This window comes from Protopterus annectens, chromosome 9.part0 (genome assembly GCF_019279795.1).
Source record: "Protopterus annectens isolate FY-2018-M chromosome 9.part0, PAN1.0, whole genome shotgun sequence".
Classification (NCBI taxonomy): Eukaryota; Metazoa; Chordata; order Ceratodontiformes; family Protopteridae; genus Protopterus; species Protopterus annectens.
Window position 1 is genome coordinate 180379556 of NC_056743.1, and position 16818 is coordinate 180396373.

The 16818-nt window shown below is 40.6% G+C and overlaps 1 protein-coding gene across 2 annotated transcripts in view; it reads left to right on the forward strand.

Moving 5' to 3' along the window:
* LOC122811120 (golgin subfamily B member 1-like) overlaps nucleotides 1-16818 on the forward strand; it is a 2318314-nt gene that overhangs the window by 787739 nt on the left and 1513757 nt on the right. The window contains exon 8 of one of the 2 annotated variants that reach the window (XM_044082720.1): nucleotides 10457-10574. In XM_044082720.1, the coding sequence (XP_043938655.1) occupies nucleotides 10457-10574 (118 nt within the window). The remainder of the gene's footprint in view (nucleotides 1-10456; nucleotides 10575-16818) is intronic. The other variant, XM_044082719.1, reaches the window with a different exon arrangement.

The following is a 16818-nucleotide window of genomic DNA, read 5'->3' on the forward strand; positions in this document are numbered from 1 at the left end:
ATTCCATGTGAGTTCATTTCGCCTTCATTCTTACGTCCATCCCTCCTACCCCCTCCTGGGCTGTTAGATGACCGAGATTCTGGATCCATCCTGGTTGCACAATCCTCCTATACCTTTCTCTTGGGAGTGAAAGAATGACATATAGTATTATATGCAGCAAACAAAATCTGAGGTAACTGTAGGTGCATCATGGGATAGGGACTTGGCCTTGAGCTATTTGAAGACCTCTATCTTTGCAATTGGCCGACTTGGAGCCGAGGGATTGGCTCAGAACCCATCAGTAAAGAATGAAGGTGAGATGAACAACTTACTATGGAACGTTATGGTAAGTACATCACTTCTTTTTAGAGCTCATTGTAGGCTATGTGGTATATTTAGATGATTTGCTATCTTTGCAGATTCTTTTCCAAGTGTCAGGAATTTTTCTCTTGGGTGAGAAATCTCCTGCACAAGCTGGATTCCAAAAGAACTTTCAAATTCCATCTTGACTCTTTCTCACAGGATTATGTTGCTGGGATGTCAGACACCACAATTCAAAGAGCTTCTTTTCCACAGGAAAAATAGCTGTATATTTAGATCTGTTTTTAGAGTTTTCCACTCAGTTTGGTCACTGTGAGAGAATACCCTAGGATTTTTGATATTGTGGCTTTAGTGAGTCTTATGATACACCTGGAAGACTCCACGTGAGAAAGATAAAGTAGTGTGTGAAGTTCCTCTGATCCCGGCACCAACATGCTTGGTCTTTTCAAATCCCAGAGCTGGAATGTGTCAGAAGAGACAAGAGATATCTCTAAATCCAGGTCTTCTCTTGTCCCTCCGTGTTCCAAAGCAGTCTATCACTACAGATACCTCTGAGTTTGCTTGGGGAGGAGTTTCAGAAGGGTTGAAAGTGCAGGCTGTGTAGGGCACCAAGGACAGATGCAAACACATACATGTAAAAAAGATGTTTGCCCTGATCAAGGTATTCAACTCTGTGAATAATCTTTGGTCCCCAGGACCTCTTCAAGTTGTTACACATATTGCCAGTCATATGGTACATCAACAAGCAAGTAGGAACCAGGTCGTACCCCCTTTGCAGGCTAGCCAGGTTAGCTTGTGGTAATGCTTCATTGAACATTCTCACTGTACAGGCATCCTACATTTCATCAGAGCATAACTGTGTGGCATACAAGCTGAGCAGGACAAGGGCATACCCTCACAAATGGAAAATAGATCAGGGAGTCTTGCAAGATTTTAAGCCATTAGTGGGGAGTTCCTCAAGTAGACCTCTTTGCTTCCTCTGTGAACAATCTGGCAGGATTCTGCTCCAGGGCTTTATGTAGAAATGTAAATATTACTCTCATGTTTCTCTTACTGCTGGGTTAGGTTAAACAATGTTATTGCTATGTAATACATCTGTCCAGACTATTGTATCTTTGCATATCTCCCCATTCATAAATCTTTAAGAAAAAAAAACAAGATGTTAAACCATAAAATTATTTCAAGAAAACTTCTGTACCATTGATTTTTATTAGCACTATATTTATTACTCTGTGGCGATACTGAACTTATCCCTGGGTCTGTCCCCTGCAGTTCACACCCCCACAGTACACCACAGCCCACTCATGGAATATGACTATATTCTTCAGTATGAAAGTAATCAAACTCTGTAGCCAGATCCAGCCATAAACTTGATATTCCATCTCTCCCCGAGATCTGGTTAAAATCCAGTAAATGAGATGAAGAGATAATCTCCCCAGGTTGTATTTTCATTAGAGCAGATGGGATGATCTGAAAAGGTGAAGGAATATACATATTATTCTTAAGCCAATTCAACTTCTTGGCTGTACCACAGTTTAACTCGTCTAAAATCTTAGTAACTTAATTACAAGCCACTACGCTCAACTTGACGTAGAAGTCATCTGTATCTCACTACACCCAATCATAAAGAATATTTTTTCTAAGATATTTTATGCTGGATCTCTACTAATGGCACCATGCCATTGTATTGGGTGATGTAAACCTAGATTGGGCCAATAACAGCAGTAAAGCACACACTACACAAAACATGAACCTTATTAGTTTCACACAAATAACTGACACTACCAGAATATACAAAAGGAGTGACAAGGGAAAGGCTTAATAATTGGCCACTAGCTATTCAAGCTATTTGCATTCTTTCCTCGGGTATTTTGCTAAACTTCCACAGGATAACAGAAAACCACAAAAATGTAATTTCCATGCAGGTGAAAGCCCAAAGGTGTTTCCACAAAGACGCTTTTAATGAGTTAGTAAAACAATGCAACTGGTACCTTGTAAAATATCTACCCTAGAAGAGGCTGTCAGCTGCTGTAACAACACCTTCCTAACGTCTTTGTCTCTGTTGCATCTGTATGTATGAACAAGGTTAAATCCACTACTTCCTCTTGGATGTCAACAGAAGTTAAGGAACTAAGGTCAGTCAGGAACAACTTGGAGACACTGGAAAATCTCTCAAGCAATCCATTGTGTAGTATAAAAAATACATACTTAGAAATTGGATTAAATACACCACAAAGAAAAACAAGCACATTTCCATTAACCATCAGTTACTCCAGTATCAAAATAATCCAAACAGTAGTGGAACAGTACTGAGCAAACATTAACAGACTTCTCAGGTTAAAAAAAATACACCCTGACCTTTCTCCAGTAAAACTGATGTTAACATTACCTCCTCTTTTAACAAGCTTTTTTTTTATCTATTTATTTGACATTTGTTGACCGGGATAGTCCAACTGAGCTTGTCGCCCTTTTTCAGTAGAGGCCTGGGGAGAAAAGCTCCACAATTATACACAGAAAGGTAATGATGATGATGAAAATAGTAATAACAATAGAAAAAGTCAAAGGTATACAATAAGTAGAATCATAAATCCATACATTACAAAATAAAAATGTACAATCTTTTGAGAAACAGGTTATGTAAAAGCGTTGGTTTGTACAGGGTGGATTTGAGTGAGCAGTTAAAGCAGTTAGTCTCAGACATTTACAAGATAGCAACATTAATTATGTCAGAAGTAGAGATTTGGTGAACTGATATATGCAGGTCGTGAATGAAGTACACTGAGAGCATTTAGAAAGAAGTTACAATTTCAGGGTGTTATATGCAGTAAAAGAAGTGTCAGAGGATTTAGATTTAGTAGTCAGAAGTGATCAAGTAGGCATGAGGGCAATTTTGCCAGAGAGGCTGTGGTTGGTGAGTGAGAGTAAGATCAGAGAGGGTGTGTACAGTGGCAAGTTCCGGTGCTAGTTAGAAAGGTTTTGAGTGCAATTTTGAATTGTTGAGGGTGGTTTATACTTCTAATATCCAGAGAAAGTGTGTAATGACAGGGAAGGGGAGTAACTGTACAGGCTGTATCCTGTGCAAGTTTTTGGTGTGTAGATTTGTTATAAATTTTGATCAGAGCTTCTGGGAGCCCTGGAAGGGGTGTAGAAGAAAAGTGAGGACATAACAGGACAAAAGGAGGCTTATACAGAATGGAATGTATGATCTGAAGCTGAGAGAGTAGTAGTTGGTGGGGAAATTCTGCCCAGTTTAATGTGTTGAGAGAAAGACAGTAGTGAGATAGAAAGGTTTGGTTAGCTGCAAATCTGGCAACTTTATTATAGGTTGTTTCTAGTTTTGTTAAGACAGATGTCTGTAGGTAGTTAAGGATTTGTCAGATATAGAAGAGACTAGGGAGTAGGTAGGCATGAAAAAGGTAAAATGTAGCCTCATTTGTTAGGAATTTTTTTTTCAGTAGAGCAGTCCAAGTTTTTGATGGGTTTTCAGTTGAGGACGTGAAGGTGAAATTTGAGTTGGTCTATAGTGATCCCCAGAAGCTTAGTAAGAGATTCTACTGTGATCGGAGTTTTAAGGGATGAGATCGAGAAAGAGGGTTTAAGGTGGTTGAGAGATTTAGGTAGAAAAAGCAAGAGTTTGGTCTTTCTAGGGTTTAAGATTAGCTGGTTATTGGACAGCCAGTTTTTGGTAAGCGTATTCAGATCTGAGAGGTTATCAGCTATGGTGATGACTGTAGAATCATCTGCATATTTTATGACAGATGATTGTGGACATGATGTATACAAAAAGTTGGTAAAGATGTTGAACAATAGTGGACCAAGTTTTGATCCTTGAGGGACTCCCATCTTGATGGGGAGAGCAGGGGAAAGTGTGGAGAGCCATTTGACAGATTGCTGGCTGTCAGTGAGGTAACTAGCAAACCAGGAAATGTTGAGCTAGAAAGATTTAGGTTGGAGAGTTTGGTCAGCAGCAGAGGGTGGGATACAGTGTTGGAGAGGTCAAGGAATAAAGAAGAGACTAGTTGGTTGTCTCTGGCTTGGGAGATTGTATTGATGAAGGAGATGAGGGCTATTGAGCTGCTGTGGTTGGCGTGGAAGCTGTGTTGTGTGGAGGTTAGTTAATTTTCTCTTATAAGATAATCCAGTATTTGTTTGTACACACATTTCTCAAGTGTTTTGGAGAGAGGGGATAAAATTGCTATTGGTCTGAAGTTTGAAATAAATAAAATAAATAATTAAAGCAGCTGACAAGACTCTTCTGGGGGTAGATACAGATTTCATAGGCATGAAAACAATAATGCTATACTATGCAACCATGCCTCACAAGACTTGGTTAGAACACTAACCCTTCAATAAGTTAAGTAAGTTTCACTCAGATGAAAATGTTGCTACGAAAGCTTAAACTAACTTCATTAACTCCTGATCTCCCATCTGAATATCTGCAAAGTGTAGTTAATACAATAGTGTGTCCAATTGCAATACTTGTAAATTTGTTTATGAATACTTAGAAATAGATGCGTAAGTGAATCTTATGATCCGTTTTTTTTATGGATGTAGTGTTTTATAGTACAGTTCTATTAGTAATTTTAGACCTATTGCTGCACTTGTCTCATTTCTAAAATAGTTGACAAGCAGTTGTTACATTACCTTATAACAATTTACTACTTATACATGTTTTTTTATCTGGATTCAGCATAAAAATTGCTGTTCTATCCTTGTACCTGTCTTTTAAGTTTTCTAGTGATGTACATATGTATTTTGTAACTGTATATGCATTCACAAACGTCCGTGTACAGCTGATTTCTTTTGTTTGTTACCACTGTTTTACAGCTGTGAAGCTTTCCTCCCTGGGGATCTGCTGAAAATGGACTTTTAGCTCAGTCAGATTATTCCCAATCAACAAATTAAAATAGATGAGCCCTGTTGATGCTTGTGGCACCTCTCTGATTGCAAACGTTATGTGGTGTAACAACTGGTCCCAATTTTTACTATCTGCATTCAGACATTTTTGGCTTGGATTTCAGTGTTTTAGTAAACCTTTCTACCAATTCACCATTCTGAACAAATGGTAGAGTGATGTCTACAGCTGTTTTAAGTTCAAAACATTGACATAGCTGGTGCAATGCCTTTGGCATAAAATGAGGGCTTTGGTCAGTAATTGTTTCATTAGAGGTACCCACTCTGAGGAAAGTACACTAGTTTTTTGGGCCCCTTGCTGGAGTTTACTAGTAGCTTCATGGTGACCATAGCTGCAGATGTGAATGGTACTGCTCTGGTAGGTACTGGGATCAAGGGACTTTTATACCCAGGATATACAGTAGTTTTCTGACATTTTGGGCAAGAAACACAGAAATTGCCTCTTTCGTTATGCCTGGCCAGTAAAATCTGTCTGATACCATTGCCTTAGTTTAGTCTATTCTCAGATGACCTAACATCTGGCTGTAGTTTATGTTAAAGGTTATCTTTTAACTCAAAGTTGGGTTAAGACACAACGTGAACCTGCTGCTCATGGTCTTCCTGTACACCCTTAGTTATGTCCTTTCTTGCTCTTAAAGTATCATCTGCCCATTGTATCTTTTAAGTTTTTTTGTGGCTAGCTTGTAAATCCACCAACCCAGGATTTCTGTCTTCACTAGCCTGCCTCTAAGTGGAAGGTCACTGTTGCGTCTTCTGTGTCTTCCCCTGCAAAATGTAGTTCTAAAGAAAATCACCTTCTGCTTTACTTTTTTTGGTCATCAGCACGGGCCTCTTGATTGCTTTGTTCTTTCTTGCTTTCTTCTAACACAGTTTGAATAGATATCACTCTCACATTCTTTGTTTTTGTGTTGCCCTTTCTCTGTAAAAGGTATCTCAGTGTAATGTTTATCTTTGTATTTCCTTCTTGTCTTACAATGACATGTCGCTGAGTTTGCCTTATTTGGCCATCCCTGCTTTTTTATACTAGCATAAATAGGCTAGTTTCTCCTGTATACTTGTCTGTGCTTACTTTGTTCTGAAGGTAATCAGTCGAGTGCCTTTCTGTTCATATTTTATTTTCCCTGTTTCTGTGCTAACACTTTTTGTAATTTTTAAGTGCACTTCTGTCTTGAACTAACTTAATTTTCTTTCAGTTATTTTTTTCATTCCTGTAGTGATTTGTCTTGCAGTTTGTTATTACTGTCCATGGACACTGATTACACAACTATGCTGGCTAACATTGAGAGCTTCGAAAAAAGCCTCTTTCAGAGGAAATTTACAAAAACTGCAAAGAGACATTACTGCCTATAATTCTAATAACGCCTATACTTACTTTTCTGAAATTAAAGAAATGCAGAGGCCATTTAACTCTTAACTTCAGTAGACCTGTTGTTAATTGCTGTGGTAATGGGTTAACCAGTGATAGGCGAGTTAACAATAGATGTGAAGATGACAGGATAGATCAGAGGTCTGGGATGTCATTGAGTCTAAATCGAAGTGTAGGGACTGAAATTAACTGTTCTAGTGACATTTTGGTTAATGGAGAGGACGGAAATTGTGATTCACCAACTACCATCACTTCGGAAGTTTTAAATATGAATTTAGCTCAGGTTAACCCTTTAGGAGTGCATCCAAAAAGCAATTTAGTACAGAAAGAAGGAGGCAAAAATACATTAAGGAAGGTCCATGCCCGAACAAATAAGAAATGAACTCTGTCACAAACCTAGTTGCAAGCATTTTACATCACAAACCATACTGAGACACTCCCAGTTGCAAACAATATACATCACTTATAATCTACTGAATCATTTTCAAGTCAACCATCACGTAGCTCATTTAAGTCCTTTCTTTTAGACCTCATTCCTCCTCTGTATGTATTGTTCCCACAATTTCCATTTTTTTCCTATGTAGTTTGCTCCTACAATTTTGTAAAAATCTCAATTCCAGTTCGATCTGTGTTACTATATTCACTACTTCTAATATAGTTGTTTCAGATTTTGATTTCAATTTTCTAGTAATTGCTTTTTTGGCAGCCACCATAATTAGACACAGCAAGGCCTTACCATGTCTAGGTAATTTCTATTCTGTATCATAGCTCAGAAAAATCATCTTCCTCTCCCACCCAACATCTCTGACAGTGCATCCTGCAGGGAGTCCTTAAAGTCCACCAACCCACCGCACACTCAGAAAATATGTTCTCAAGTACCTCTTTCTACCCCATCACAACCTCCAACATTTGGTATCTACCTAAGGAAAAATTCTCTGGAGTCTACTTGGGGTATAAAAATATCTATCTAAGCCTTTCCAAGCAAAAATCCTAAATCATCTAGATTTTGTTGCATATTTGGGAGACATGCGCACATCCTTCCATTGTTTCTTTGTGAGTTGCTTATCCAGTCTCTCTTCCCAATCCTTTCTAACCTTTTCTGATTGATTCTTATAGTTATCATGCAATAGTTTATATGCTTTACTAATTATTTCTTTTTTAATGGCAGTTTCTGTTCTAGATGATGCTAAAAATGGTACCAGTGCTAGTCTTTCATTTAGGTCCCCCCTATTTCTTTCCCTTTGTCTATACTCTGATATCAGTCCTTGATAGGGAAGACAATCTGTACTCTGCAGTCTAAATAAATTCTTGGCCTGTTCTCATTCTATTACGTTTCTGTCTCTAGTTATTTACCCCAGTACCTTGGTTCCTTAGCCAGTTTTCTCCAATAAATTCTATCCCCTGATTGTCTGTATTCTTAATTGCAATCATTCCTATTGACAGATTCTCCTTTCCTGTGTTGGCTTAGTTCTTGAAATATTTTTTGCTACTTTATGGATTAATAGCATGTATGATTGTTGTTATTCTCCTTAAAGGACTGCATCCAAAATCCCAGTATTTGTTTCTTGAGCTTTCCCCCATTTTAAGATCATCCTTTATCACTTTGAATTATAGTTTAGTTTTCTGCTTGTGCTATGTATAGGAGTCTTAATTGTGTAGCTTTGAAATACCCCTTCAAATTGGGTAATCCCAATCTGCCCAGTTGTACTGGAAGAATCAGCTTATCCCACTTGACTCTTGCAGAACTGTGTGTGTCTTGATCAGTGGGGTAGCTTCAAGTGCATCCATTTCCTTTAAAGAGATCTCAGGCATAGAAGATCCCTTAATGCCATAAAACTTGTTTTCTTTATCTTATAAAATTGATAAGACTTCATACTCATTGACTAACATCCAGCTGTCCTGATTTGTTAAGAGCTTTATCTGATGATCGGTCTGTATTCTATCTTTGGGAAGACATTTTACTTTTTATTGTCTGAAGAGACCTAGTTGTGGTTGAAGCTTGTCATCATTCCCACTTCATTTCTTGTCGGAATCGGAGCCTGGAGTTTTACTGAATCTTTTAGCCGAAGTAAGAAAGCCAAAATTTTATAAAAGACTTAACCTTTTGGAGGCAGCACTAATGTGTATGCATTACAACCATGAGAGATGAAAAGCTGGAAAATGTAATACAGTGAGTCCATGTGTCTTTCTTGTATGAGCAATACTGAAGTCTGGATAGACAGTTGTATTGCTGGACCCAAGCTGTCTTCTTTTTTTTAGCAATCACAGTCTCTCAAAAAATCGAGATACCTGAAAATATGATGCCTTTTTATTCTTGGCTCAGTTCAATGGACACATCTCTGTACAGGGTGCTTCCTTCTAATTTAGAAATTTTCTACGGTTTCTGGTGGTAAAAGGTACTGGATCACTGCCTTCTACTTTCTCCACAGCAAGTCAAAGTGTTCTTGCTCAGGTTTCAAAATCATTATGTTCTGTAATTGTGCCGAGTGCCTCTGTATTTCCTGTAGATGACAGTTACAAATAGAAAACAGTTTGACTTGGTAAGTGACTGCCTGTTGATGTAGGAAGATATTTTCAGTAAGTTGCTTGAGATGATGATCATGATTTGCAGTGGCAGCTTTTATTTCATGAAGATCATCCATTGTGTGTTCATCCAAGTTGAGTATATTAGTAGAGGAACAGATCGTTTGGATTTCTTGTGTGTTGGAATGTCTGAAGTGTTGGCCATACTTTGAATGTACAATCAGTAGTAGAAAAGGAATAAAAAAACACTGTAGGTAGCAAAACATAACTCAAAACTTCAACACTGAATACATTATGTAGAGTTAAGCAAGGTAATCTACCCATTTAATCATCAAAAATATTAATGCTGCTATTTTAATGTAGAAAATATATAGCTGGGAACAGAACTATATAAAAAAAAAATTACACGTGCATGCTGAGCTTGGCCCTGGAGTTTCCTTTTCTGAGCTGGCCAGAGTGTCTGACTCATTGAGCTCCTTCAGTTTTTGCAGAGCGTGCCTCCTTTGGGTGAGTTACATGATACATTAGTTATTGCTTATCCTCAGCCTGTGCTGCTTTTTGGGTATTCCATCAACAACTTCCCCAGTTTTAGGTCACCCTTGAAGCCATTCTTTGAGAATGTTATTAAAGAAGTGTAAAGTCACCTTACCTTGGCTACTGCAGCCTCTCTGAAAGCTGGTGCTTTGTCCTCACCTCTGGCAGACTGGAGTAATACCCAATCAAAGCACTCCAGCACTAACCTCTGGCTGGCAGACTGCTGTTATAACCTGTTAAAGCACCTCAAGGATGACTTCTACATGATCTAGACAGGTAGTCATCATTCTCTTTATCCCATGTGCTTTTCTCTTATAAACTGCAGACAGGATACTTGGAAGGAAGACAGGGTTGGCAAAAAGCAGCTTCAGGCCTTCTGCTGTCTCCTTCACCTTTTCATCATATCCCAAACTTTCCTGTTGTGGGGGTAGCCCTAGCCTTATTTGAGACGCCTATTGAGATCTCGCCCTCACCCTGTTTACTATAATGCTGGTGTTATGCTGTGTGCTTTCTAGTTCCTTCAGGGGAAGCCTTGGCAAGGATGTTGAGGTATAGCTGTATGCATGAGGTAGACAACATGAGTGTCAGTACATGCTTTGCTGAAACTTACCTTGACCAGCTTCAAATCTCATTTGAATTTGTATTCATCCAAAAATTGTAGACTCAAGCAAGAGAAAGTCGAGCATTGATTTATCCTGCAGCACTATATTGGTGTTAGTCATTTATGTTGCACATTGTTTCTTTTCAGATAAGATGACTGGACTGGATGACTGGACTGTAGGTTTCTTTTGATGTTTCATTGTTTACATTTCTGTGCAGCAGACTTCCAGCAGTACTGAACTGGAATCCTTGAAGAATCACATTGTTGAACTGGAGAAAGAAAATGGAGAGATGCAGTTAAAGCTAGAAGAGCTTCCTCATCTTATGAACATAAACCGTAAGAACCTTCCTGATAACCATATCTAATTTTTGAGTTTTAAAAAACACTGATAAGTAAGTGTTGGAAGCTGGACCCTTTTTTCCTGTCTGTTGTTTGGCATTATGTCTTGTATTTGTCTGTGAATTTTTTTTCTGATGTTCATCGTGTTTCACTGTTGCAGTCATTGCAATTGGGTTATCCTGTTGGCAGGCTACCCGCAGTCGGCCTGAGTTTCAAAGTCTAGGTCCGGCGTTGGTTGCTGTTGCCTCCTCCCTGATGTCAGTGTGCCAGGGGTATAAAAGAAGCGGCCAGCGCCATTTTCTTCAGTCTTTCTTGCCACGCGGTGCCCGAAGCAAAAGCAGTTCGCAAGTGCCGGTCGGCCGACTCCTGAGATTTTCAAATTCGAATTCAGATCCGAAGTCTTCATTAAAGCTAAGTACTCCGTTGGGGAAACTCTTTTCTTGCTCCTGACCGATGTCAGAAAAAGTTAATAATTGTATTTCTTGTGGGAAGCAAATACCTCGTAAGTATTTTCATTCTTACTTTATTCCTTGCCTAGGCCCTGACCACGATGTTGCTAGTTGTCGGTTTTGTGCTAGATTTAACCAACGTTCTATTAAGCGTCGGTACGATTTTGCATTAAATTATTTTGGCAGAAGATTTAACTATATAATGCCGTCAGAGCAACTGACTACCTGAGTTTATAAAAAGCGCAAAGAAAAGGACAGGCACCCGAAGTCCAAAACCGACGACGAGGCTTCTGCTAGGCCTGTCGCCAGTTCTCAGTGAGGTGCTTTCACAACCCCTGACGCCCGCTACCTCAGAGCCACAGGCCGCTTCTGACTCCCACGTGGAGCCGACTACGCTGCTGGAAACTCAAGGTATTGGACACTTGGAAACTATTTCCTCAGATGGGTCCGGAGCCGCTGAGGAGGCATTGGCTTCTGAGGGTGTTTTCAGGCCTACACAGTTATATGTAAAACCAACTTCAGCTTCAAAGGCAAAGACTAAAGCAGCTCTAAAGACAAAGAAACAAGTACAGCATTCTCCTGGACAGGCGTCCATGCCTAAAAAAACAGATGCTTAAATGGCCGAAGACCTAATTACTTTGATCAGGGGTTCCCATCCCCCTTCTGATAAGAGACCTAGGCAAGAGGTAGAATATGCATCTTCAGATCAGGTTTCCATTTCCTCTGATTCCTCTTCTGACCAGGAATATTCTCTTCCTCCCTATGAGGATTCTGATGCTGAAGAATCTATTCCTTCAGCCTCTCCTCCTGAGGATTATTCTTTTGGGGAAACCCTGCATGCTATGAGGGAGCATTTCCACTGGGAGAGCCAAAATTACTCAGAATCCAAGAATATTACCTCAGCACAGGCCCTTTGCTATTCCTACTGTTTTAGACATTGTAGATGATGTATTTTCAGAGTCCAGACTGTCTCCTGACTCTTTGCCACCAGCTCCTGTTAAGCCAGACAGATACTACAGGGTTCCTGATTCACATAAATTTCTTTATAAAAACCCTGCTGCAGACCCAGAAACAATCTCTCAGGGTCCCAAAGGGGTCAAGGCGTCCACTGCAAAAAACCCTACACCCTCTGGTAGGGATTCAAGAGTCCTGGACAGATGGGGGAAAAAGATTTATACTTCTGCTGCCTTGGCTGTAAGAGCTTTAAATTGTCAATTTCATATGCTTAAATATCAGCATATCTAATGTCATTGCTTAAACAAAAAATGTTGACAGATTCAGAATGTGCAGAAAACAAAGAAATGCAGAATTTATTGCATGCAGCTGAAGAAGTAGGAAAGCATACTTTGCAATGTGGTTTTGATTCTCTAGAGGCCTCTTGCAGGGCCACTGTTACAGGTTCTGTCATTAGGAGACATGCTTGGTTAAAAGAACAGAATCTGCCCGATCATGTTAAAGCAAAATTATTAGATGCTCCATTACAACATGATACCTTGTTTGGTGTTAAAGCAGAAGAGGTTTTGAAGAAAATGAAGGACAAAGCTAAATCTATGCAAACAGTCAAGGATTTCTTACAGGTACGGCCTCCTAGATTTAGCAGAAACTGGCCTGCAAAGAATTGGTCCTTTCCAGTGTCAGACAGGCCACAAAGAGGTAGATACAGACGCCCCAGAGGCAGATCACAGCCCCAAGGCTCATACAGGCCTAAACAATGGGGTGCTTCAACCTCCAAAAGCGGAGAAGAAAAATCACAGCCATACAGGAAACAGTCTCAATGACTTTCCCCTGCCAGCACCAAGCACTTATCTTCTGGCAGCTCCTTTGGGGGGAAAACTAGCACTTTTTGCTCAAAATTGGCATATGATCACCCAGGACAAATGGGTCTTAAATATCATATCCCAGGGCTACAGGTTCCATTTTCACACCCTGCGAAGGCCAAACAGTATGCCAGACCTGCCACGCAGTCAATGGGCAGAGTCACAAAAACAAGTTTCATCCCTCATGGACACGAGGGCCATTCAGCAAGTACCACAGCAAGAGTAGGGACAAGGATTTTACTCAAGGTTATTCTTGGTGTACAGAAACAACAAAACCTGGTGACCAGTACTGGACCTGTCTATCCTGAACACATTCCTGGACATTCCAAAATTCAAAATGTTAACTCTGCAGCAGCTTCTGCCCATGCTGGGCAAGAAGGCTTAGCTTGTGACTTTAGACCTAAAAGAGGCATACCTGCATGTCCCAATCAGACAATCATACAGAAGATGCCTCAGATTTATAGCTGGCTCAATGCATTACCAATTCTCTGCACTGCCCTTTGGCTTATCTACTGCGCCCAGGGTCTTCACAAAGTGCCTGGCACCAGTAATTGCTTTTTGCAGACAAAAAGGAATTCACATATATCTTTACTTGGACGACTGCCTTATTCAAGCAGAGAACAAGGACACTCTACTACAGCATCTGGCGTTTGTAAAAACATTGCTAGCAGGCCTAGGGTACACAGTAAACGAAAAGAAATCGAAACTCGTACCCTCTCAAGAGGTAATATTCCTGGGTGCAAGCTTAAATACAACTGCCCAGATGGCTTATCTCATGCCAGACAAACACAGACAACTGACTACCTATTTCAAAATGTTGGCAACAAAGACACAGTTATCTGCAAGAAAAATTCTGCAGGCTTTGGGCTTCATGGCATCCTGCATTCTGCTAATTCCATATGCAAGACTGCATATGAGGAAACTTCAATGGTATCTAAAAAGTGTTTGGACTCAACATTGCCACAGCCTGGAAACAATAATTACTCTCATTCCCTGCCTGCAACAGGAGTTTCGATGGTGGGCAAAAGCTTGTCACCACAACACGGGACAGCCATTCACCTTACCCACAGCCAGGCAGACATTGACAATAGAGATTATGCCTGGAAGGGCCCATTTGGCAGGAAGATGTATTCAGGGCACATGGTCCACAAGTCAAATGCATCTACATATCAATCAAAAAGAGATGCTAGCAGTTCAAAATGCCCTGACAGCCTTCAAGGATCTACTTCATCCAGGACAACTACTGATAAAGACGGACAATACCACAGTCATGTGGTACATAAACAAGCAAGAGGGCACACATTCCTACCCCTCTGTAGACTAGCCATAAACTTGTGAGACACAGCATTGACTTACCAAGTACATCTGCAAGCACAGTTCCTGCCAGGAAGGATAAATACTCTGGCAGACGAATTAAGCAGAAACTTAATGGATCCCCACGAGTGGAAATTGGATCCACAAATTTTCATCACAATAACAAAGAACTGGGGATGCCCGGACATAGACTTATTTGCCTCTCCTCACAATTGCCAACTACAAAGATTCTGCACAAGGACTTATCACAAGCAAACATGGAAAGTGGATGCTCTATCTTTCAGCTGGAAAAACTAACAGTATGTGCCTTTCCTCCTCTGCCTCTCCTCCCCAAGGTACTCCTCAAGGTCATACAAGAGAAGCCAAAAATGATTCTGATTGCCCCAGACTGGCCCCGCCAGCACTGGTACCCAATCCTAAAGAGCTTGTCCCAATGCCCAGCTTGGACGCTACCTCAAATTCCTCACTTATTGACTCAACAAGACAGTCAGATACTGCACAGCCAGCTCAGGACCCTAAATCTGGCAGCATGGTGGATAATGTAGCCATTCAAGACACACCTCTTTCTAAAGCAGTTATGGATGTTATTTTGGAGGCCAGGAGGCCTAGCACCAGAAAATTTTATGCAAAAAAATGGAAGTAATTCTGTGCTTGGAACCAGGCACAAGGTATTGACATGATTGTTCCAAATATTCCTCAGATTTTGCAATACTTAACTGAGATGCTGGATAAAGGCCTTTCCTTTTCATCCTGTAAAATTCATGCCTCTGCTATTTCAGCTTATTACAATACAGAACTACCTATTTTTTCTCATCCATTACTAAGGCAGTACCTCAGAGAGGCCAAAAACATAAGACTCCCAAGGAGAGCACCAATACTTACATGAGACCGCAACTATGTCTTGGAAAAACTTACACTACCTCCCTTTGAGCCAGCCTCTGCAGCTGATATATAATTCTTATCCTGGAAAACAGCTCTGCTCCTAGCAATAACCTCCGCTAGACGAGTCTCAGAGTTACAGGCACTCATGGCTGTGGAACCTTTTATCATTTTCCATCCTGACAGGGTTTCTCTGAGGACAAGCCCTACATTATGCCTAAGGTAGTGACCAGTGTGGCCCTTAGCCAAACAATTCACTTGCCAACTTTTTACCCAAACCTACAGAATAAGGGTGAGAAACTTCTGCATTCTTTGGACATTCACAGACAACTACGCTTATACTTGGACAGAACCAAAGCTTTTAGAAAGACTGAACAACTTCTAGAAGCATATGCTGCAGGATCACAAGGAAAGCCTATCTCAAAGCAGACTATTTCAAAGTGGATAGGCCACTGCATTCATTTCTGCTATTCACAGCATGGCAAATCAGTGCCTAAGGGCATTAGACCACATTCCACCAGAGCAGCAGCCACTTCTGCAGCCTTCCTCAGAGGTGTACCAACCAATGACATCTTAGAGGCTGCGATTTGGAGTTCAGTGCATACTTTTACAAAGCACTATCACTTACCTCTCTATTCTAAATCCAGGGCAGACTTTGCCACTGCAGTTCTGCAGGGCCTGATAGACTCTCCTAATCCTATTTAGCACCAGCCTCCCAACCATAGCTTTGGTATTCAACCCAATTGTAGTGACTGCAACAGTGAAACACTGTGAACATAGTACAGTTGTGTACCTACCATAAATGTAGATGTTCACGTGTATTCACTGTTGCAGTCCAGGTTATCCTCCCTCCATCCCCCTTTTCCTTGCTGGGACTTGTCTGTACTTCTCTATTCTATACAACCTATGTGGTGTATTTGCTTGTAGATGAAGGAAAAGTTGTTTTTTGGTTATGCATGCTTTTTGGCATTAGTGAGCCTACCATTTTAGGGGCACCTGACATCTGGGGCAAGAAAAACTGAAGAAAATGGCGTCGGCTGCATCTTTTATACCCCTGGCGCACTGACGTCAGGGAGGAGGCGACAGCAACTGACGGACCTAGACTTTGGAACTCAGGCTGACTGCGAGTAGCCTGCCACCAGGATAACCCAATTGTAATGACTGCAACAGTGAATACACTCGGAACATCTACATTTATGGTAGGTACACAACTGTACTTCCTTCCATTCACTATATTTTGGGTGTGTTGTGTGCGTGTGTGTTGTGTCCGTGTTCCTGTGCATGTGTGTGTGTGTGTATGTGTGTGTGTGTGTGTGTGTGTGTGTGTGTGTGTGTGTGTGTGTGTGTGTGTGTGTGCGTGTGTGTGGAAGATCTTGATACCCTTATGTGCAGTCCATCTTAGCTCACATTTCCTTTTCCAAAAAAGTCAAATTTATTAGGAGATGCATATAAAACAAGTAGAATTATCTTTACAGAGCACATAAATGTGTGCAGTGGCATGTGCAGACATTGCATTGTTAATGAATTGTAGGAGATATGTCCTGAGATAGTGTTTCAGCATACTGGGCCAGAAGTTCAGAATGACCTGTAGAATTAACTCAGACTAAGAAGCCAATTGCCAGAAATAATAGATGTGCTTTGACCTATGTTTTTTCTCATCATCATAGCTTGAGATGTCTCGGGCAGGCTGTTCTAGATGTTCCCATCCAGGATAAGGGCCTCTTTGGCGGCCCTCTCAGGAGGTATTTAAGGGCTTTCAATAGAAGAAGTAGACATTGACTG